The 23,775-nt window shown below is 43.1% G+C and overlaps 1 protein-coding gene across 1 annotated transcript in view; it reads left to right on the top strand.

Annotated features, from left to right (window-relative positions):
• Positions 1-23,775, top strand: part of USP28 (ubiquitin specific peptidase 28) — a gene marked incomplete in the record, with an annotated part of 144,235 nt that overhangs the window by 107,681 nt on the left and 12,779 nt on the right. Inside the window, 4 exon segments of the mRNA XM_077458138.1 lie at positions 14,424-14,602; positions 16,468-16,546; positions 18,477-18,556; positions 20,270-20,393. Of these exon segments, the coding sequence (XP_077314264.1) occupies positions 14,424-14,602; positions 16,468-16,546; positions 18,477-18,556; positions 20,270-20,393 (462 nt within the window).

The raw sequence follows: 23,775 nt of genomic DNA, 5'->3' as shown, positions 1-23,775 counted from the left end.
TGCCTACAAGTTATGGCTTCAAAATTACCCTTAGATGAAATATTTGTCTTAAAACGGACACTCAGTCATCTTTTCAACTTTCCATTTATTCTATTTTCTGGTTTTTGTTTTAACTTTTGATAGAAAAACTTTTTTTTTTTTTTCTGACAGTAAATACCTTATACAGCCCACTTCCTGTTTATTGTTTGGTCATTAGCCTAGGATTGTGACCTCATACACAGCTCTCTCTCACGCTCTTGAGAGTTTGCAAGGAAGGGGAGTGGTAGAGTCATAAGAGGGCCAATGAAAGCTGGGGAGCTGGAGGCGTGCCTCTGTCTGTGTAAATATACGAAGTAAACAGGCAGCAGCTTCAGCTGCCCACAGTTAAAATAGATGCAGCTAGAATTAGTGGAGGGAGATTTCTGCAGCATATTTTTGGCAAGTACAGAATCGCAGTATATATAAAATATGCATAGTGGTTGGAGGGAAGCTTCAGAATGGCAAAGATGTTTTTATTACAAATGATGTGAGCAGACTGCAGTTCCTCTTTAAATACCACACCACACCATTAGTTTAGAACACCTGTGCAAGGTGAAGAAAACATATATGACCTGTTGGGGGGTATTTGAGGACTGAGGTTGGAAAACACCAATGTAGGAGTACTATTAAGGTTTTTGGTTCTGAATTACTGGCAGCTTGTGTTGCCCGCAAGCTCTTGTGTTGGTCATCAGATCTGTCCCTATGGAGCATGCTGGATTTCTATGCTGAGCATTTCCTCCCTATCACATCTGAGCAGCCCATGTGACTATAGAGTCACACATGTGGTTGTATACACAGTGATAAATGACAGCCCACTCGCTCCCTCCCTCCTCCATGACCTCAAACAAGCTAAACACAATGGGGGTGGAATATTACATGTAGATTAATGGAGGCTTCACCTCCCTCTTATTCTAAGACACAGGTTGAAGGGGCATGACACAGCCTGTGACTGGGAGGAATCAGCACGCACCATGTTGTTGCCACAAAATAATAAAGATTTGATTTTGAATATACAGTATATTTGTATGCTAATTTAGAACGGTTTATTGATATGAATTTTTTTTTTTTTTACTCTGTATATTCCAAAGGCTTTTTTTATTTTGAACAAGTGATCAGCAACAGAGGACTAGAAGCTCCTCCTGCTTATGTTTGCCTGCAGACAGGCTGGGAAAGATCTGGGTCATGTGATAGCCGTATATACATTAGGGAAAAGGCACTTTTTAAAAAAAATAAAAACAATTAGAGTTCCATCATCCACATACATAAATAGAAGGGGCAATGTAATTTAAACCATGTGTGTTTTTAGTATCACTTTAATTGCATGTTTCACTTTAGTCTATTCACTGTCATTGAAATAATTAGCAATGGAGGGAAGCAAGAATTGGTGTTAAATTCATTTTTAGTTTACATAGTTACATAGTTAGTCAGGTTGAAAAAAGACACAAGTCCATCCAGTTCAACCAAAAAACCTTTATTTTAAAATATTAAAACTGCTATTAGATTTTAATGTTGTTTGGTACTATAGAGGAAATTGGTTGCTGGTGCCTCCTATGTAGTAACATTTATGGGCCCTATACTCTTCCTTAGCGTCACCACTGCCATTTTGCATTTTCTCTATATGAATGCAGAGAAGAGTTCTCTGATTTGGATGCGGAAGAGAGGCGGGCAGCAGTGACGGCAATGATTACTGCCACGTCCAGAATGCTTTGCATTTGTAGAGAAAATGCAAAGTATTCTCAGAACGGTGCCGGTGCCGATATACCGGCATGAAACCCAGAAGCTAGTGGCAGTTATTGTAGGAGTGCTTACTACAGGGATTGGCCAGATATTTCACATGCATGCTTTCATCGGTCAAAGCTAGACCACTGTAATTATGCAAAAAAAAAAAAAAAATCCATTCCTGAACTTCAGCTTTAACAGCAACAAGGAATTTTATAGTGAAGTTGCTACTAAAATAAAGATACAGTATATTTTCTAGTGCCCTTAAAGCAGTGATTCTCAACCAGGGTTCCTCCAGAGGTCGCTAGGGGTTCCTTCAGCATTGGGCAATTTCTGCCTCTCAGATAAGTTCCCACTGACACCATTGATCTTTTTAGCTCTCTGTAAGGAGGTAATTCTTCCCATTGACCACAAGTGTAAGGACCGTTCTTCCCAATGACCACCACACTAATGTATCACGAGTTGTAGATTTCAAATTTTTAGCAGGGGTTCCCCGAGACCGGAGAACTATTTCAAGGGTTCCTCTGTGTTTAAAAGGTTGAGAAAGGCTGCCTTAAAGTGTTACTAAACTCACAACAGTAAAATCAATCTGTATATACAGCAAAGCATGCAACCTAAGGAGTTAATCCTCTGCATTGTGTAAGAAGGCTGTTTGATCCTGTCTTCTCTGATCCTCCCCTTCTTCCAGAGTCCCCAATCGATCTCCCGATAGTACAGATGCTTGGGGGCACATTTCACATGCTCAGTTTGTTTAATTTTTTTTTTTTTGGGTAGAGTGCATGTGATCAGCACCTTAGCCAATTAGCACTGTCCAGACAGATGGTCAGAGCTCCTACAGCCTCATAGGACAATCATGGGAGAATGAGAACTTCTCCTACAAGCTTTATTCAGACACTGATAGAAGTCTCAAGTCTGCTCTGATGTATTTTTCAGTTTATATTTACTAAAACAATTGCATTTCTAATGTTCAGTGTACTGTGGGAAACCATATACAGCAGGGATATGCAATTAGCGGACCTCCAGCTGTTGCAAAACTACAAGTCCCATCATGCCTCTGTCTCTGGGAGTCATGCTTGTGGATGTAAGTCTTGCTATGCCTCATGGGACTTGTAGTTCTGCAACAGCTGGAGGTCCGCTAATTGCATATCCCTGATATAAAGTATATTGAATGCAGGGTCCTGGGTTTAGTAACACTTTCATTTCTAATGTTAAAGGAGAAGTAGGACCAAAGATCTTTTTTGGCTATTCTTCTCCTGTAGGTCACAGGAGTGCACTTTGTTCTGAACTCTTGTGACCCATTTTCAGCTATTGGCAAGCTAAAGTCCACTGTCTGCTGATGTCACTCAGCCAGTTCAGACTCTGGAGAAATCCCGACTTTAATGTCAGGATCCATTCAGATGTCATACTGGCAGCTGGCACAGGCTCTCCACTGAGAGCCTGAGCCTGTGGCACCCACCCCATCCACAGTACGGCACTCCAATGAGCGTTGGAGGGGCAGAGCAGAGAGCCGATGACCGAGCAATCAGTGGTCTTTGATCGCTCAGTTCTCGGTCTTAGAGCTGGCGAGGGACAGACGCAGCATCGGATCAAACCAGAATCCACCTAGGTGAGTATGTAGTGTGTTTTTTTTTTTTTTTTAAAACCCCATGCTTTTCTTTTAAATCAGGGATATGCAATTAGTGGACCTCCAGCTGTTGCAGAACTAAAAGTCCCATGAGGCATAGCCAGACTCTGACAGCCACAAGCATGACACCCAGAGGCAGAGGCATGGTGGGAGTTTTGCAACAGCTGGAGGACTGCTAATTGCATATCCCTGCTTTAAATGGAAATCAGAGGCTATCATGAAATGATTAGCAGGGGGTCGAATAACACTTGGATTATATGTTGCAAGTTCTGTATCAAATGTAATATTTTTTGTTTTTATCCTAAATAAAACAATATCTTCAGTATAACCAGTAAGTCGATTTATTTATTTATTTATTTATTTATTTTTTCAATTGACAATTTTTTTTTTTTTTTATGAAAATGTAAAAAATATATTGCCATTTAACGCAAAGTTACACAAAGGCTCCTTGGCATAATATGTTAACAGATGCAGAAGCCGGGCCTTGCTCAGGCATTCAGAGGGGGCCAGTTTGTAAGCCGTTCAGCATACATGGGGTGGTTTAAAAAAAAAAAAAAGGCCTGGTTTTGTGCGCTGGCACATGTGTGGGCTTTCTGCCACCTTTGAGCGTTTACATTTGCTTGGAATTTTTAGCTGCTCTTGTTCTGTGAAAAGCACTGTCAGCGCCACTATTGTTCCATCTGCAAAAACATGCAAATTTGTTTTGGAGCTTGTGGAACATCTATTTTTGTCACCACATGCATATGCAGAGAGCTGCTTGGGTTCCAACAAGATAATTTTAGGCTGTGCCATGCAGAATCATCCCGCGCTTGACGTAAATTGGTTTTCAGCCCTGAAAAGGTAGCAGATGATGTCTAGCTTTTTTTTTTTTCAAAGAAGCTTTCACTTTGAGGCTCAAAATCCGTTTTCAAACAGACATATTCATTCCCCTGTCTTGGTAATTAAGTAGCTACACCTTGAAGCTAGAGAGACTGCAGTCCTTGGATCCGCTTTTTGCTCACTGTACACCTTCCGTCCGCGTAGCAGCGAGCAGCATTTTGAGATAACTTGAAAATACTGATTTACAAAAGTAATTGTTTAACTGTGTGACTCCCATTTAAGTTTTTATTGTGTGTGCGTTTTTGGTTCGGCTCCCGTTCTCTGTATATTTTCTGGAAACCTGCATGCTATTTTATTTGGATTAAGACGGATTAGCGCGTTTGGGGTGGAGGAACTTGACTGGCCTGCAGAATCCTGACCTCAACCCTTATAGCACACCTTTGGGATGAATTAGTGGGGAGACTGTGAGCCAGGCCTTCTTGTCCAACATCAGTGCCTGACCTCACAAATGTGCTTCTGGAAGAATGGTTAAATATTCCCATAGACACACTCCTAAACCTTGTGGACAGCCTTCCCAGAAGAGTTGAAGCTGCTATAGCTGCAAAGGGAGTTGGCCAACTCAATATTGAACCTTCCGGACTAAGACTGGGATGCTATTAAACTTAATTTATGTGTAAAGACAGGCATCACAATACTTTTGGTAATCTAGATTGTGCGTGTATGTAAAGACAGGTTCATACTAGCTCATTATGCCTTTGCCTTGCAGGGTTTTTTTTTTTCCGTTTTTTTTTTTGCTGAGGGTATACAACCGCTTTCATTGTTTCATTACAGCTCATACCATATGCTGAAGCCACTTTCACTATGGTCACATACGGTCACTAGAATAGTTACATCTGAGCACCACAAGCCAAAACCACCATTTACTGTATTTATTGGCGTATAACACTCACTTTTTCACCATGAAAATTGGGTGCAAATAGCGTGTGTGTGTTATATGCCAATACTTCAATTTTAGCTGCCTTGGAGGGGACAGGAATGGTTGATGGCAATGGTGAGGCTGCTGCATTGATTGCAATGGTGAGGCTGCATTGATGTGGACTGATGAGGCTGCATTGATGACCCTTCTGGGGCTGCAGATGGGCATTGATTGGGCTGCATTGATGGCAATGGTGAGACTGCAGGTGGGCACTGACCCTTATTTTGCTTCATAGTTTTATTTAAAATTTAAGTTTAAAATTTAAGTTTTTTTCCTGAAACTTCCCTCTTAAAATGTGCGTGTTATACGCCGATAAATACGGTAATTTGTTTTGTATATTCAAACCAAACTCCCCCCATCCATCCATGTCTTCATGCATTATTTTGCTGAGACATTACTTTGAAAGACACCCCCTTAGCATTTCCGGGTATTGGCCATCTTGAGTAAGGGCAGATGATTCATGTGTTTCAAATACAAGGCAGTTTCCAAGCTCAAACTTGCCAACCAGCCAGAGACCAACCGAATACGCTAAGAACAGGGGTTAAGCCTGCACATATTTGCAAATGCATGCATAAGCTACAGGCCCAGTCAAGGCACCCTGTTTTCTGTAGCCCCTAACCCTGACTTCTAGATCTCCACTTTTTTATGCTCATGAGGACAGGTGGCCTGGAAGGAGCCCAACCCTCCTTAAAGGCGCAGGGGCAAACTGAACACCCAGCACATAGCACTATGCCAGCAAAGATGTCAGTGCGTTACTTGACCGATTATAATGAAAATGCAAGCAAGTGGCCACTGCCCAACCTATAACTGGTCTATTGCAGCAATGAGCACTGGCAGGGTGATGTATGTCAAATACTAGGCAATTTCCAAGCTCATTGACCTATCTAACAATATGCATTAAGAACAGGGGTTTCTTACTTCCTGAGGTTTTACTTTCTGGAATCCCTCTGCCCCTAGGCAGGTTGGAGGGAGTGCTTAGCTGCAGAAATGCGTGAAACGGTGAGTTTGCTTTGAATATTAAAAATAAATTAAATTGTGATTTTGATACTCCAGTTGCAGTGTAGCTCCGCTTTAAGGAAAGCAAACTGATACCTATATTAACCAAATAATTATAAAGTCAAATTTTGGACTTGCCCATATATAGCTATTTTTTTTGGGTGGAATTGGTGGATTTATTGAATTCTATCACTTCCACTCCTTTACTGGTCTCAATGTCTGTCTATTGGGTTTGGTAGAGACTATTTTTCCAACGGTGTCTGAGCGAGCGTTTGCTAATATAGCATTGTTCTATGCAAGAAAAGCTATTGCGTTGCATTGGAAGAAATCTCGCCCCCCCGACGATATCGTATTGGAAGCAGTTGGTAAATAATAATCTCCCATTGTATAGAGATATTTGCATGAATAGGAGCTGCCCTAGTCAGTACGATAAAGTGGCTGGGCAAACCGTATACAACATCGAACGCCCCTGGGGGCTATTGTGTATAATATGTGCGTTCCCATATGAGAATTTGTCTGGGGTCATTAGCGAATGAAGGAATCAAGGTTTACTTTATTAATCTATTTGTTTTTTATTTTATTTTTTTGCATTAATAATTCTTACATTCGATTTTGGAAATCGCACTATTATATCTTTGGTTCAATGTGTATGATGATTTGTTGTGTTTTTTTTTTTTTGTTTTTTTTTGTGTTTTGTTTGCAATTAAGAAATTTAATAAAGATTTGAAAAAAAATAAAGTAAAATGAAAGTTTAGCAAAGCAAAAGATTTAATCAGAAGATATACTTGTATACTAATGAGTTCTTTGCACCGATAGCACTGCAAGCTCCAGTTCTAATTACAAATATATTGTATATGCTCCGGTTTCTTTTTAATCTTCTGTTTAGTACAAAACACCTTTAATGTAAATGGAGAGCATCCAGTTTAATATTTCATCAACAGGAACTAAACTGAGAGCTTTCAAACTAGGACTTGATTTGTCAATGCCGACGTTCAACTTTAAAATTTTTTGTTTTTAATAAACCCAATCTCTAAAATCTCATTTGAGCTTTAAGGTGGTAATTGCATTTCTACCGTGTTTTTTAAGATGAAGAAATCTGCTGCTTTCATTAAAAGTACTAAATGATGTGCCTATCATAAATGTCCTTGTTCAGACACTTGAGGGGAAGGGGGGGGGGGTGTTATTTACTAAAACTGCATGGTGCAAACTCTGGTGCAGCTCTTCAAGGCAACCAATCAGCTTCCAGGTTTATTTTTACCATTTTATTTACTATTTGACAACCCCTCTGTTCCTGTCCCCCAGTTGTTCTCCTGCATTGTCGCCCCTGTGATATGGGCTTGTGATGAAGGCATGTGGCCATTCCAACACGTTATACAGGCATGGTCCACTGTTGTCACCATTGGAAAACCCCATTCATGGAGCGATCAATGAAATACATGCATGTAGACAGGAAGTGGCTGCACTGGGATGCAACAAAGTTGAAGACAAGTACCGTATTTATCGGCGTATAACACGCACCCTAATTTTAACCACTTCAGCCCCTGAAGAATTTACCCCCTTCCTGACGAGAGCCCTTTTTGCAATTCGGCACTGCGTCAATTTAACTGACAATTGCGTGGTTGTGCAACGTTGTACCCAAACAAAATTGACGTCTCCCCCCCCCCTCTCTCAAATAGAGCTTTATTTTGGTGGTATTTGATCTCCTCTGCGGTTTTTATTTATTGCACTATAAACAAAAAAAGAGCAACAATTTAGAAAAAAAAAAAAAAATTTTTACTATGCTTTAATACAGTGGTCATCAACCCTGTCCTCAGGACCCACTAACAGGCCAGGTTTTATGTATTACCTTGGGGAGATGCAGACTAGAATACTGCAATCACTGAGCAGCAAATGATATCACCTGTGATGTATTTCAGTTATCTTGCAAACCTGGCCTGTTGGTGGGCCCTGAGGACAGGGTTGATGACCACTGCTATAATAAATATCCCCCAAAAATATATAAACCATTTTTTTCCTCAGTTTAAGACGATATGTATTCTTCTACATATTTTTGGTAAAAAAAAAAAAAAAAAATCATATATTGGTTTGCGCAAAAGTTATAGCATCTACAAAGTAGGGGATAGATTTGTAGCATTTTTTTTTTTTTTTTTTATTAGTAATGGCGGCTATCTGTGATTTTATTATTACTGCGATATTATTATTATTATTTTTTTTATTGTGACATGGCAGATACATCGGACAATTTTGGCACATTTTGGAACCATTGGCATTAATACAGCGATCAATGCAATAAAAATGCACTGATTACTGTAAAAATGTCACTGGCAGGGAAAGGATTAACTATTTTCCCTAGGCAGGGATTTTAAATAAAGGGGGAGGTGACTAACTATAGGAAGTGACAGATCATGGTTCCTAGCTAATAGGAACACACGATCTGTCACTCCTGTCAAAACAGAACAGGGAAGTGTGTGTTTACACACACTTGTCCCTGTTCTGTGTCTCCTGGTCACGATCGCTCGTGGCCCGCGATCATAGCGACCTTCGGCCACGAGCATCAGCACCCCCGCTGTGCAATGGGGGTGTGCGCGCGCCTGCTATCCAGACCCCACGAGATCGCATACGGTAAAGTGATTTCACGCAGGGGAGCCAGCATGCCGCAGTAAAACTGCGGCAGCTGGTCCGGATACGGTTAAATAAACAACAAAAAAAGAAGCAAATTAAGGGTCAGTGCTCATCTGCAGCCTGATTAATGTCCATCTGCAGCCCATTAATGCCATGTTTTTTAACAAATTTTCAGCCTCGCTTCTCTCATAAAAGCAGCCTGAACATCGGGAAATCACCGTCATCTCCTCTCCACTCTGCTCTCACGTCACACACAGTCCCGCCTCCGCCATCAGCATTGGACCAGCTCATGTGATAGGCAGAACACTGGTCCAATGCTGGTGGCGGAGACTGGATTGTGTGTGTGTGTGTGTGTGTGTGTGTGTGTGTATATGACGTGAGAGCCGAGTGGAGAGGAGATGATGGCTCTGTGAATTCCAGCGGTGCTCGGCCCCCCTGCGAGGTACGCTGTCATTATATAACACACGCCCCTGATTTGACCTCTATTTTCAGAGGGAAAAAGTGTGTTATACGCCGCGAAATACAGTATTTTATAAAAGAAAAGCCAGTCCTTTTAAAGAGAAGTATGGTCAGAGCTTTTTTTGGCCATACTTTTTCTTCTCACAGGAGTGCCCTTATTTCTGAACTCCTGTGACCCAGATTCAGCTGACAATGAGCTAAAGCTTGCTGTCAGCTGACATTAGAGGCAGTCCAGGCTCTGTAGGGATCCTGCCAATAATGTCAGGATCCTTCCAGAAGCCTGACAGGCAGCTGGCTCAGCCTCTCAGTGCACCGCTGAGAGCCTGAATCAACCGCTCCTGCCTCCTCTCTAACTCGGCGCTCCAGTGAGCACTGGAGGGTCAGAGCAGAGGGCTGGTGACTAACAGTAACCGCTCTCTCTTCTCAGCGAAGACTGAGAACTGAGGGATCACGTGCCTGCTGACCGCCCAGTTCTTAGTTTTCAGAGAACGGGGTCTTCATATTCACTGAGCAGAGAGCGGGGACAGCTGCAGCATCAGACTGATGCTGCAGCCATATACAGTGCCTTGAAAAAGTATTCATACCCCTTGAAATGTTCCACGTTTTGTCCTGTTCCCACTAAAAATGTAAATGTATTTTATTAAGATTTTGTGTGTTTGACCAACACAAAGTGGCACATAATTGTGAAGTGGAAGGAAAAGGATAAATGGTTTTCAAAATGTTTTACAAATATCTGAAAAGCATGGCATACATTTGTATTCATACCCCTAACTAAAAAAAAAAAACTACTGGAACCAATTGCCTTCAGATGTCACCTAACTAGTAAATGGAGTCCACCTGTGTGTAATTTAATCTCTGTATAAATACAGCTGTTCTGCGAAGCCCTCAGAGGTTTGTTAGAGAACCTTAAGCTGGCCATACATTATACAATTTTCTTATTAAATTTTCCCTTAGATTTACCAAAACCATATAATATGAGGCCAAACCTAAACACTTTCAATGTGTATGCAGTCAGGCAGGCCCTTGCACTACAGAGTTGAAGTTAAATTAACCACTTGGGATCCGCGCTATTGCCAAATGACGGCATTAACGCGGACCTACTTTTCCGGGACTACGTCTATTGACGTCGTCCCGTGCACGAGCGGCCTGCGCGCCCCCTGAGGGGCACGCGCGGCGCGCTCTGTGATCGGAGAGTCCATGAGACTCGCCTGATAACCGATCCGTGCAAGGGGTCGATCCCGACCCCTTATCACGTGATCAGCTGTCAGTCAATGACAGCTGATCATGTGATAGAACGGAGCCGGTAATCGGCTATTATTCCTCCTCGCGCTGATAGCGCGAGGAGAAAAAAAAAAGCCGATCACCGGCGGCCGTGATCGGGACATCAGTCCCGATCAAGGCCAGCAATACAAGCGACCACCTGCCCCCTGCCAGTGCCCACCTGCCCCCTGCAGTGCCATCCTGAATAAAAGTAAGTGCCCCCCGTCAGTGCCACCCAGCAGTGCCCACAGTGCCACCCACAGTGCCCACAATCTGCCTCAAAGGTGCTGCACCCCAGTGCCGCCCATCAGTGCCCAGCAGTGCCACCTATCAGTGCCCATCAGTCCCATCTATCAGTGCCCATCCGTGCCACCCATCCGTGCCATCTTATCTGTGCCCATCTTTGCCCATCAGTGCCGCCTTATCTGTGCCTATTAGTGCCGCCTTAACTATGCCTATCAATGCCCACCAGTGCAGCCTATCAGTGCCCACCAATGCAGCCCATCAGTGCCCACCAATGCAGCCTATCAGTGCCGCCTAATCAGCGCACTTCAATGAAGGAGAAAAATGACCCGTTTGCAAAATTTTATAACAAACTATTAAAACATGATTTTTTTTTTTTTTTTTTTGCATCTTTTTTTGTTTGTTTAGCAAAAAATAAAACTCTGAGCTGTAACTAAATACCACCAAAAGAAAGCTCTATTTGTGGGAAAAAAATTATAAAAATGTCATTTGGGTACAGTGTTGTATGCCCGCGCAATTGTCATTCAAAGTGCATCAGCGCTGAAAGCTGAAAATTGGTCGGGGACCGAGGGGGGTTTAAGTGCCCAGTAAGCAAGTGGTTAAAAAATTTGAACAAGAAATATGTATAGTGTATGGCTAGCCTTAGCAAACAGACAGCATCATGAAGGCCAGGGAATACATAAGACAGGTCAGGGATAAAGTTGTGGAGAAGTTTAAAGCAGAGTTAGATTATAAAAAACAAAACAAACAAAAAACAATCCCAAAGTTTTGAACATCACACAGAGCTCTGTTCAATTCACCATCCGAAAATGGAGAGCATATGGCACAACTGCAAACCTACCAAGACATGGCCGTCCACCTAAACTGACAGGCCTGGCAAGAAGAGCATTCATCAGAGAAGAGCCAAGAGGCCCATGGTAACCCTGGAGGAGCTACAGAGATCCACAGCTCAGGTGGGAGAATCTGACCACAGGACAACTATAAGGCTGGGTTCACACAGTAGGAGATTATGACCGGCTCTCATCTCTCCGCAGCAGCTCTGGAGTGATTTGCACAGGAGCCCTGTGCGTCTTTTGATCTGAATACAGCCAAAAATTCGGGCTGAAATTGGACCTGAAACGGTGAGCGAGGACGCACTTTGCTCCTGCTGTGAGCCGCTGTGTGCTCATATGTGAACCCAGACTTAGTCGTGTACTCCACAAATCTGGCCTTTATGGAAGAGTGGCAAGAAGAAAGTAATTGTTCAAAGAAAGCGATACGTCCAATTTTCAGTTTGTGAGAAGCCATGTGGGGGACAGCAAAGGTGGTAGAAGGTTCTCTGGTTGTATGAGACCAGCATTTTACTACTTGGCCTAAAAGCAAAACGCTATGTGTGGCGGAAAGCTAACACTGCACATTACCCTGAACACACCATCCCCACCGTGAAACATGGTGGTGGCAGCATCATGTTGTGGGGATGCTTTTCTTAAGCAGGGACAGGGAAGCTGGTTTAAGTTGATGAGAAGATGGATGGAGCCAAATACAGGGCAATCTTAGAGGAAAACCTTTAATGCCCTGTACACACGGTTGGACTTTCTGATGGAAAATGTGTGATCGGATTGTGTTGTCGGAAAATGTGTGTGGACTCCATTGGTCTTTTTTCCGTCGGAATTTGACACACAAAATTTGAGAGCCGGATCTAACATTTTCCGACAACAAAATCCGTTCATTTAAATTCCGATCGTGTGTAGACAATTCCGATGGACAAAGTGCCACACATGCTCAGAATAAATTGCTAGACGAAAGCTATTGGCTACTGGCCTCTTCATAGTCCCGTTGTACGTCACCTCGTTCTGAACGATCAGCTTTTCCGACAACTTTGTGCGACCGTGTGTATGCAAGACAAGTTTGTGCCAAAATCAGACAGATTTTGTCATTGGAAGGTTCGACTGTTTGTACCCGGCATTAGAGTCTGCAAAAGACTTGAGACCGGGGTGGAGGTTCACCTTCCAGCAGGACAACGACACTAAACATACAGCCAGAGCTACAATAGAATGCTTTGTGTCTAAACCATATTTATGTGTTGGAATGGCCAAAGTCCAGACCTAAATCCAATTGAGAATCTGTGGCAAGACTTGAAAATTGCTGTTCACAGACGCTCTCCATCCAATCTGACAGAGCTTGAGCTATTGTGCAAAGAAGAATGGGCAGAAATGTCCCTCTCTAGATGTGCAAAGCTGGTAGAGACATCCCCAAAAAGACTTGCAGCTGTAATTGCAGTGAAAGGAGGTTCAACAAAGTATAGACTCCGGGGGGCGCCGTACAAATGTACCCCCCACACTTTTCACATATTTGTAAAAAAAAATTGAAAACCATTTATCATTTTCCTTCCACATTTTGTGTCACTTTGTGTTGTTTTTTCACATAAACTCCCAATAAAATACATTTGTTTTTGGTTGTAACATGACAAAATGTGGGAAATGTCAAGGGGTATGAATAGGTTTTCAGGGCACTGTAGATGTAGGTGAGTATAAATGTGTTTTTTTTTGTTTGTTTTTTTGTTTTGTTTTGGCTATCCCACACTTCTTCATGAAAGTGGTTGTAAATCCTTACATATACCCAGTGAAGTGACTGGCCTCACGTGATAACAGAGATATTAAAGAGGAAATGAACCCTGATGGGTTTACTTCCTCTTTGTCTCCCTGCAAAGTTAAAGCATAATGGACTACTATGCTTTACCTTTGCAGGGACCGCTGTCTATGCATGCACCGTAGACAGCGGTGGCTGTCTTGTTGTAAATATCTCCTAAACCGTGTAGGTTTAGGAGATATTTCTTGAACCTAGAGGTAAGCCTTAATCTAGGCTTGCCTGTAGGTCAAAGTGGTTTGTAAGGGTTTATAACGAATTTAAACAAATCCTTCTACCCAAGTTGTAGCTGTTTATCTGCTGTCTTCTCTTCTCCTACAGCTTTCATGTCCAGAATTCATAAAATGTGTCTGAGCTGTCAGAAAACAGGGTGGAGAGCTGAAATTACACACAGCAGAGAGAGGAGAGCTATGAGAGCTGATTGGGGAAGTGCACAGGAACAGAGCCAATCAGCTGAAGGTCCCTCCCCTGTCACTATTTTTTTTTTTTCTTGGAGTCTGGGTTGAGACAAGAATGCACTATAGAGGGATAACGTTTTGTTTGTTTTTCATGTCTGAGGTTTACAGCCACTTTAATACCTGGGGTTCTGGCAAACTAAATGTCATTTATTTAGGGATCACATTTACTTTCAGATTGGGTATTATACATATAGTAATGAGTGCTGTGTGATACTTGGAGATTTAACCTTGTATAATCTTGGGCTATGAAGTATGATCTTATTTGTAAAGCTATTCCTGGTACACATGCTGATCGCTATATTTAATCTCCTTCTCCTGTTGTGATATATAAATCACATAACACAGGTGTGTGTGTGTGTGTGTGTCTGGTTTTTATGTTTGGGATGTTGCAAATTTTAATATAAAGATTTGAGGCTTTTTATGCAGTTTTGGTGCCATTTGATTTTTGTTGAATTTTATTCGATGTTAAGATATGCAAACTCCGCAACCGCACTGTGACCCAATGGCAGCTTCCATACACTTAATGCTAGATATCCAGTGACTAAAATGCATTTACATTTGAATGGTATTGAGAAGCTCTTTTAACAGCTGGAGTTCTTTGTAGGCATTCCATGAAGAATATTCCCGACTCTGCAAACTTGCCGAGGAGCAGCCCTCTCCATCCAGTGACCCTCGCTTGCAGCATGTGCTGGTCTACTTCTTTCAGAATAAGGCCCCGCAACGTGTGATTGAGCGCACATTGCTGGAACAGTTTGCAGATAAGAATCTCAGCTATGATGAGCGGTGAGTAGAACGAGTCTAGACATTTTTTATGCTTCCATTGTTGAAGTGCTAATATGTCTTGCTTTACAATGGTCAGTTTACGGTTTATAGATGCTTTCCTGTGACGCGCTACAAATGGCCCCCTCGCATAAACGCACATATAGTTTGGGCTGCCTTTGACCATTGCCCAACCATTATACATTTGTCTTTTTTGTTTGGATGACTCCTCACTTATGTCTGTCTTCATTTAGACATTACTCTATGGCAGTGATGGCGAACCTTGGCACCCCAGATGTTTTGGAACTACATTTCCCATGATGCTCCTGCACTTTGAAGTGTAGTGGAGCATCGTGGGAAATGTAGTTCCAAAACATCTAGGGTGCCAAGGTTCGCCATCACTGCTTTATGGCAAGACATAGATTATGCAGATTTCTTTCCTGCAACCATGGGTTGCATTAAAGAAAATGGTTTCCCCACATCAACGCAGTCAGTGTTGATGAGGAAATTTTCTCCCACGGAACGATTGTGTTCTCTTGGTGGGGGAACACGGGGAGCCTTCCCTGCTGGGAGAACACAATGAGTATTGCTAGCGACTATAGCCGGCTGGCAATCACATGGTAGAAATCCAACATGCTGGCTGTACATAAGCTGATCAATGGATTGACTTGGGTACAATTGGCCTGCCCATAGATGGTTGGAATCTCGGCTGGTCCCTGCATCTATGACCGGCTTTAGAATTTCATAGATGCAGCATTCCACCATGCCTGTTAATCTTTGCTACAAGGTTAAATGGGGTCTGGTCTGTTTTTTTTTAAATAAAGGATTGGAATAATTCTTAGAGGTAAGGGTTCTGTCAACGGTTTCAATATGTTTTCTCTTTACAGCCCCCTCCTTATGACTGTAATGGCCTCTGTAGTATTTGGGCCGTAGCACAGGCAATGTTTTGCTCTTGGGGCAATCTAATGTGACCTTTTGTATGTAGAAATTTTTTTACTCTAATACTAGGGATGCACCGATGCCACTTTTTTGACACCGAGTACCGATACTTGACATCATGTACTCGCCGATACCAATTACCGATACCTGATTTTGGTTATTTCGCCATAATATGAGGAATTAAAATGCAGTCAAAAGACATTATGAAAGAAAACATGTTTGTTTGCTGGACACAAAGCTGTTAAAGCGCAAATTGCACAGAACATGTTGTATAAAAAATGTCAATGTCATCAATGACATGTCATGTGCATTGCACGTTCACAATGTTTAGGCATGAGGAGAAGCAAAAACAGCACAGTACCATGTTAGGCAGTTGATATAAGCTAGTAGTACTGTACAGCAATCACCAGCTGCGGGACACATAAGTAGAAAGCAAGCAGCAGTTAGAAATAGAGAAGAGCACTCACCGCCCACCATGAGGGGACATGGGGTAAGGAGGACGCTCGCCATGTGGGGTAGCAGACGCAGCACCAGTAGCAAAACACGTCATGAGGGAAATGCACTCACTGCCGTGTGGAGAGGCCGCAACCTTATCCGATTCCCAAGCTCCGCCCAAGGTGACGTCACTTCCGATATCGGTTTTCGGTATCGGTGTATTTTCACGAGTAAATACCCCCGAAAATGCCAATATCCACTTCCTGACCAGCTAGCCTTCGATTGGTTAAACCGGGATGATACCTGCGAACAAAGCTCGGATTGGCTTTAATCGGCTCTCTGCGGCAGTAACCCAGAAGTGATGACCTGACATCACTTCCAGTTGATACAAGACCTGTATGCACTTTTCATATAGGTCCTGTAACATAAAGGCCTTTCTGCGTCAAAAAGCCACACCAATGCGTAATAAATTATTTCAATTCATTGTTTGTTAATCTCTTGATTTCCTTTTTCAGATCCATAAGCATTATGAAGGTAGCTCAAGCGAAGCTAAAAGAGATTGGTCCAAGTGACATGGATATGAAACTGTACCAGGTTAAGTTTTTATGCATATTGTCTTTATTGCCGCTGCCTTTTTATTGATTTGTGTGTGCCATGTATACCTATTTCAGTTGATTTATGAAACTCTGAGCAGATATTAACCGGTTCCCGACCAGCGCACGCCGATGTACGTCGGCAGAATGGCACGGGCAGGCATATTGGCGTACAGGTACGTCCAATCTTCAATGCCGCCCTGCCATCGCGAGCGCGCTCTCGTGCCGGTCAAGACCCCCGTGAGTCTGGTTGCGGGTCCCGCGGACTCGATCGCCGCGGGCATACCCGCGATCATCTCACGGGACGGCTGAATGGAGGAAATGCCGTGTAAACAGCATTTCTCCATTCTGCCTAGCAACTAGTGACGCTGATCTCTGCTCCATGTGATTGGAGCAGAGATCAGTGTTCACTAAATGAAAGCCCAACCCCCCCCACAGTTAGCAACACACCCCTAGGAACACTTAACCCCTACACTGCCACCCACTGGTTAACCCCTTCACTGCCAGTGTCATTTACACAGGAATCAGTGCATTTATATAGCAGTGATTACTGTAGAAATGACAATGGTCCCAAAAATGTGTCAAAAATGTCCGATGTGTCCGCCACAATGTCGCAGTCACAATAAAAATCGCTGATCGCCGCCATTACTAGTAAAAAAAAAAAATAATAAAAAATTATTAATAAAAATGCCATAAAACTATCCCTATTTTGTAAACGCTATAACTTTTGCGCAAACCAATCAATAATCGCTTATAGCGATTTATTTTTTTTTTTTTTTTTTTTTTTTACCAAAAATATGTAGAATACGTATCGGCCTAAACTGAGGGAAAAAAAATGTTTTTTTTATATATTTTTGGGGGATAGTTATTATAACAAAAAGTAAAAAATAATGCTTTTTTTTTTTTTTTTTCAAAATTGTCGCTCTATTTTTGTTTATAGCGCAAAAAATAAAAACCGCAGAGGTGATCAAATACCACCAAAAGAAAGCTCTATTTGTGGGGAAAAAAAGGACGTCATTTTTTGTTTGGGAGCCACGTCGCACGACTGCGCAATTGTCAGTTAAAGCGACGCAGTGCCAAATCGCAAAAAGGGGTCTGGTCTTTGACCAGCAAAATGGTCCGGTCTGTAAGTGGTTAAAGACTCAAATGAATGCACCTCTGTAATGATTAATACATTACATTTCTTTTTTTTTTTATTGAAAGCAGTGCAAGTACCTGAATTAGGCTTATTATCCTCTGGTAGACTTCTGTATTGTTGAGCTCACACGGGGGAGGGAGAAGCAGCACAAGGAGCCAATTAGGTATACTGAACAAGGGGCATATATAGTATATATCGTGTTTGTGATATATACATTTTTATATATATATATATATATATATATATATATATATATATATATATATATATATATATATATATATATAATATTACAAGGAGCATACCGATGGGACACAGCAGAGATACAGCTTATCAGTGTGCTTCTTCAGCTTTCACTGGCTTGAGACGGGAGAAGACCTGTAAGTGAAAGTAAAACTGTAGCTAAGAAAAATCAGCCCCTCTCCATGCCAGGCAGGGCTTCTTATGGAGACTACAAGTGGTTATTTGAACTCCTTCATAGAGGTGGGATGCACTGTTGTCGTCAAGAATTCTTCTGTGAAAAAAGCCATGCAGCCATCACTGGAGTCATTGTATGTAGACAAAATTGCTGCAGGAACTGAGCAGCACAGAGATACAAAGGATAATAAAAAGGGAGTAATGCTCTGCTTTTATAAAAAAAAAAAAATGCAGGCAGCAATTCTTTATAATACACAGCACTTTAGCAACTAAATGTCAGTGAGTTAGGGTTCTTGTGCTCTTTGCCTACAAAGTTTCAGCTCTCAATATGTGAAGTCTCGTGTGAAATTTAATAGTCTGTCTTCCTTTTGTACAGAAGTGGCACGAAGATTACAGCCAGTTTCGCAAGGTGTCTGTCTATCTTCTAACAGGACTAGAGCTGTACCAGAAGGGGAAGTAAGTAGCTGTTTTTAGATTATTATATTAATTTATTTTTTCAGGTACTTGTATAGAACCTTTATAATGTGTTGCGCTGTCCCAGCATGCAGGGTAATGGATCATTCAGCAGTATGCCGATTGATCTCAGACAAGAGTAAGGAAGGGAGGAGACCTCATAGTGTAGTATAGTAAGACCATTTTAATAAAATGTATGTCATACTCTCACGAGTAGAAGTAATAACAGAAAACGGCTTTGCCGGACCATGCCTTTAACGCGTTTCATTCCAAAGAAAGTCATCGGAGGGTTGACTGAACTCTCAGGAGACGTTCTGTGGAACGATGCACGTCAGAGCAGGGCCTAGTGATAACGTCATCACACTGGCGTGCTCCGGCGAGGATGTTTGTGATTTATGTTGTTACTACTTCTACTCCTGTGAGAATATAATCTACTACACCATTAGGTCTCCTCTTCTTCCTCTTGTCTGAGATCAGTCTGCATACTGCTGGATGATTGTTTTGAGAATCCATTATTCGACATGCTTGGGGAAACTTCGGTGTTGGACTTCTGTAATGCGGGGTCTTGGGCTCTAGTAAGCGATCTTTATTGGTGATGGTTTTTAGAGTGGTTGGTGAAGGAGACTTTTTAACATTGGATGTCACAAGTGGTTGTATTCACAATTTTTACTAAAACTTTGAGGACTATTTGTATAATTTTGTATGGTTTACATGCAATTAACAGCGCAACATATTAAGCGTTTATATTGGTGTGATATCTGAGTATTTGGGGTATCCTGTGAGTGCTGCTGTTTCCTTTTTGCACATTTTATTGTTTTACACACATTTTCCAGTGCAAAGCTCAGTTTTTGGTTTTCTAGAACTCGTATAGCACCAACAACTTACATATATTTTGTACATTCTCATCAGTCCCTGCCCTCAAGGAGCTTACAATCGCAGGTCCCTAACTCTGTCAAATATACATATATTAGGGCCAATTTAGACAGGAGCCAATTAAAGAAGAAGAAAACCCTGATGAGTTTACTTCCTCTTTCATTCCCTGCAAAGGCAAAGCATAATGGACTACTGTGCATCGCATAGTAGTCCATTATGTGTCACTTACCTGACACAGGAGCCAGCGATGTAACCGCTGTCCCCTGTAGTCCGGCGCATCCATCTTCTCGGTGGGTCTCGCTCCTCCGCCGCTGTCATTCGGCGAAGCCGCGATGACGTCACTCCCGCGCATGCACACGGGAGCTGCCACGCGCGGCATCTTCGTCGTTGACGGTGCCGCGCTCAGTGCGCCTGTGCGCCGCTGTCTTCAGCGCATGCGCCGTAGACAGCAGTGCCTGTCTTTCGCCAAATATCTCCTAAACCGTGTAGGTTTAGGAGATATTTCTTGGACCTACAGGTGAGCCTTAATCTAGGCTTACCTGTAGGTCAAAGTGTGTTGTAAGTGTTTACAAACACTTTAACCCACCAGCTTGTCTTTGGAGTGTCGGAAGAAACTAGAGCACCTGAAGAAAACCCAGGCAGGAACAAGAACATCATCCAAACTCCAGGTAGGTAGTGCCATGGTTGGGAATCAAACGGACAACCCTAGTGCTGGCACGTGGAAGTGCTAACCACTGTGCTGCCACAAATAGATCACAAAATACCCCTGCACATGCATTTTTGTCCTGTAACTGATCCAAAATAATACATATTCTTATTCAATGTGACTCTTCCTTTTGTTAGATGCCAGGAGGCCCTCACCTACCTTGTGCATGCTTATCAAAGTAACAGTGCTTTGTCGAGTATTGGAGCAAACCGTGGAGTAGATGGGAAGCTCATTGAGCTGTATAGGAGGAAATGTCTTCTGGTATGTATTCTTTCTGGATATCTGTGTATTTGTATTTCTGTGTATTGGTAGCATAAGGCCTTGGCTGTACAGGAGGTTTAAAAGTAAATCGCCAGCTTTGTTTGCAGAAACATTGTTGTACTAAGTACTGAAACATATGGGCTAAGTACATGGTAGCTTCACCGCTTAAGGACCAAGCCTCTTTTTGAGATGTGTTAAAAACTTTTTTTTTTTTTTTGATATAAAATTACTTAGAACCCCCGAACATTATACATTTTTATTCTAACAGCCTAGAGAATGAAATGGCGGTTGTTGCAATACTTTCTGTCACACCATATTTGCGCAGCGGTCTTACAAACGCACTTTTTTTTGGAGAAAAAATACACTTTTTTTAATTAAAAAATAAAATAGTAAAGTTAGCCCAATTTTTTTTTTTTATATTGTGAAAGATAATGTTACACCGAGTAAATTAATACCCAACATGTCACGCTTCAAAATTGCGCCCGCTCGTGGAATGGTGACAAACTTTTACTAAAAAAAAACCTCTAGGCGACGTTTAAAAAAATTGTACAGGTTGCGTGTTTTAAGTTACAAAGGAAGTCTAGGGCTAGAATTATTGTTCTCACGCTACCAATCGTGGAGATACCTTACGTGTGGTTTGAACACCGTTTTCATGTGTGGGCACTACTCACGTATGCATAAAATCAAAAAAAGCTGTGCTATGAAAAAAAAAAATTCAATTAAATAAAAATAGTCCATATACTGTGCCAAACCAATTGTAGCCAAAATCGTAGTCACAGGCATATACCGTATATACTCGAGTATAAGCCAAGATTTTCAGCCTCTTTTTTGAGGCTGAAAGTGCCCCCCTCGGCTTATACTCGAGTCATCGCCGTCTGCCTGCCCGATCAGCGTGTCGTGCAGACAGACGGCGGCCATTCTACTATTCAAAAGCCGCGCCTCCCTGTCTGTGATAGGCGGAACACTCAATTTCCCAGCAGTCAGTGTTCCGCCTATCACGGACATCCGCTCATTCTCATACTACGGACGAGGATGAGAGGATGTCCGTGATAGGCGGAACACTGACTGCTGGGAAATTGAGTGTTCCTCCTATCACAGACAGGGAGGCGCGGCTTTTGAACAGAGGAATGGCCGCCGTCTGTCAGACGAGGAGAGCATGGCACACAGAGGCTGCAGATTGGCACAGGTAGGCAGGGATGGACGGGACACAGGGACGGGACACAGGGACGGGACACAGGGACGGGACACAGGGACGGGACACAGGGACGGGACACAGGGACGGGACACAGGGACGGGACACAGGGACGGGACACAGGGACGGGACACAGGGACGGGACACAGGGACGGGACACAGGGACGGGACACAGGGACGGGACACAGGGACGGGACACAGGGACGGGACACAGGGACGGACGGGACACAGGAATGGACACAGGGATGGACACAGGGATGTCTCACCCTCGGCTTATACACGAGTCAATAAGTTTCCAAGTTTTTTTGTGGTAAATGGCAGGCCTCGGCTTATATTCGGGTTGACCTATACTCTAGTATATACGGTAAAGATGTATTAAAGTCTCTGATTAATGAACACCGCAGTGCACATGCATGAAATCCAAAAGTGTGCCCGATCACCATAGAAGTAGATTGTGCTTACCAAATAGCAAGCATTTAAAAGCGATTGGCTAAACCCAGCCTAGGGCCTCTAAGCTTGCAGATGTCCACACCTCGGATCAGGGCCACATACACTTAAGAGCTACGTCCACCAAACAAGGTCCATACGCTGTCATAAATGGCTCCGGAAAGAGAGACGGACTACCATAGCGTAATACGTTCAAAATATTTTCAAAATTTATTCTTAAAAGTTGCACTTACAAAAGCAGATCGGTAAAATGCAGTTTTAACGAAAATGCCGGCCGGCATACACACACAGAGCCTGTCCTATTCGGATGGCGTGGTGATGTCACTACGTGCCTTCCTCCAGGCACGTTTCGTCATCAAACAGACATTTTCAATGGGGAACTCACGTATGCGTTTGCTTCTGCACAAGAGCTCTGTGGAACGGGCGCTTTTTTTTTTTTTTTTTTTTTTACCGTTTTATTTTTACACTTTTTTTTTTTATAAAAAAAAAGTGTCACTTTTATTCATATTACAAGGAATGAAAACATCCCTTGTAATAGAAAAAAAGCATGACAGGACCTCTAAAATATGAGATCCGGGGTCAAAAAGCCCTCAGATCTCATATTTACACTAAAATGCAATTTAAAAAAAAAAGGTTTTTGTCATTTAAAAAAATAAAAAATGGCCCTTTCAGAGCTATGCACGGAAGTGACGTTTTGACGTCGCTTCTGCCCCTGCAATGTTATAGAGGCGGGTGGTGGCCATCTTCCTCTCACTCGTCATCATACCCACCCAGCAAGGGTGAAGATCCAATCACCGCTTCTGACGGCCCTGTTAAGCGGTGGAGGGCAGCAGAGCGTGGCAGGAGGGGGGCCCCTCTCCCACCGCCGATTTTTTTTTTTTTAAAAGTGATCTCGCGGCAAATCCACCACAGAGACAACTCTTATCGGAAAAGTGAACCGCCGGCCGAAGAAGAGAATACTAAGGTTACATACCGTATATACTCGAGTATAGGCCGACCCGAATATAAGCCGAGGCCCCCAATTTACCCCCAAAAAAACTGGCAAACTTATTGACTCGTGTATAAGCCGAGGGTGAGACATGCCTGTCCATCCCTGTGTGTGTGTCCGTCCATCCCTGTGTGTCCGTCCATCCCTGTGTGTCCGTCCATCCCTGTGTGTCCGTCCATCCATCCCTGTGTGTGTGTCCGTCCATCCCTGTGTGTCCGTCCATCCCTGTGTGTCCGTCCATCCCTGTGTGTCCGTCCATCCATCCCTGTGTGTGTGTGTGTCCATCCATCCATCCATCCCTGTGTGTGTGTGTCTCCATCCATCCATCCATCCATCCATCCCTGTGTGTGTGTGTCTCCATCCATCCATCCCTGTGTGTGTGTGTCTCCATCCATGTGTGTGTGTGTGTGTGTGTGTGTGTGTGTGTGTCCAGCCTACCTGTGTCCCGAGCCTCCGTCCCGTGCCTTGCCTCCTTGCCTCCGTCCCGTGCCGTGCCTTGCCGCCGTGCCTTGCCTCCGTCCCGTGTCGTGCCTTGCCTTGCCTCCGTCCCGTCCCGTCCCGTCCCGTGCCTTGCCTTGCCTCCGTCCCGTGCCCTCTTCGTCGGCGGCCATTGTAAAATTCAAAAGCCTCCGCCTTCGCCTGTGATAGGCGGAACACTGAATTTCCCAGCAGCCTGTGTTCCGCCTATCACGGACATCGTATCATCCTCGTCCGTAGTACGAGGATGATACGATGTCCGTGATAGGCGGAACACA

This window comes from Lithobates pipiens, unplaced genomic scaffold (assembly GCF_037356315.1).
Source record: "Lithobates pipiens isolate NorthernLeopardFrog02 unplaced genomic scaffold, aLitPip1_a1.2 Scaffold_27, whole genome shotgun sequence".
NCBI lineage: Eukaryota > Metazoa > Chordata > Amphibia > Anura > Ranidae > Lithobates > Lithobates pipiens.
Note: the sequence above shows the minus strand (reverse complement) of the source record. Positions and strands in the feature narration are given on the sequence as shown.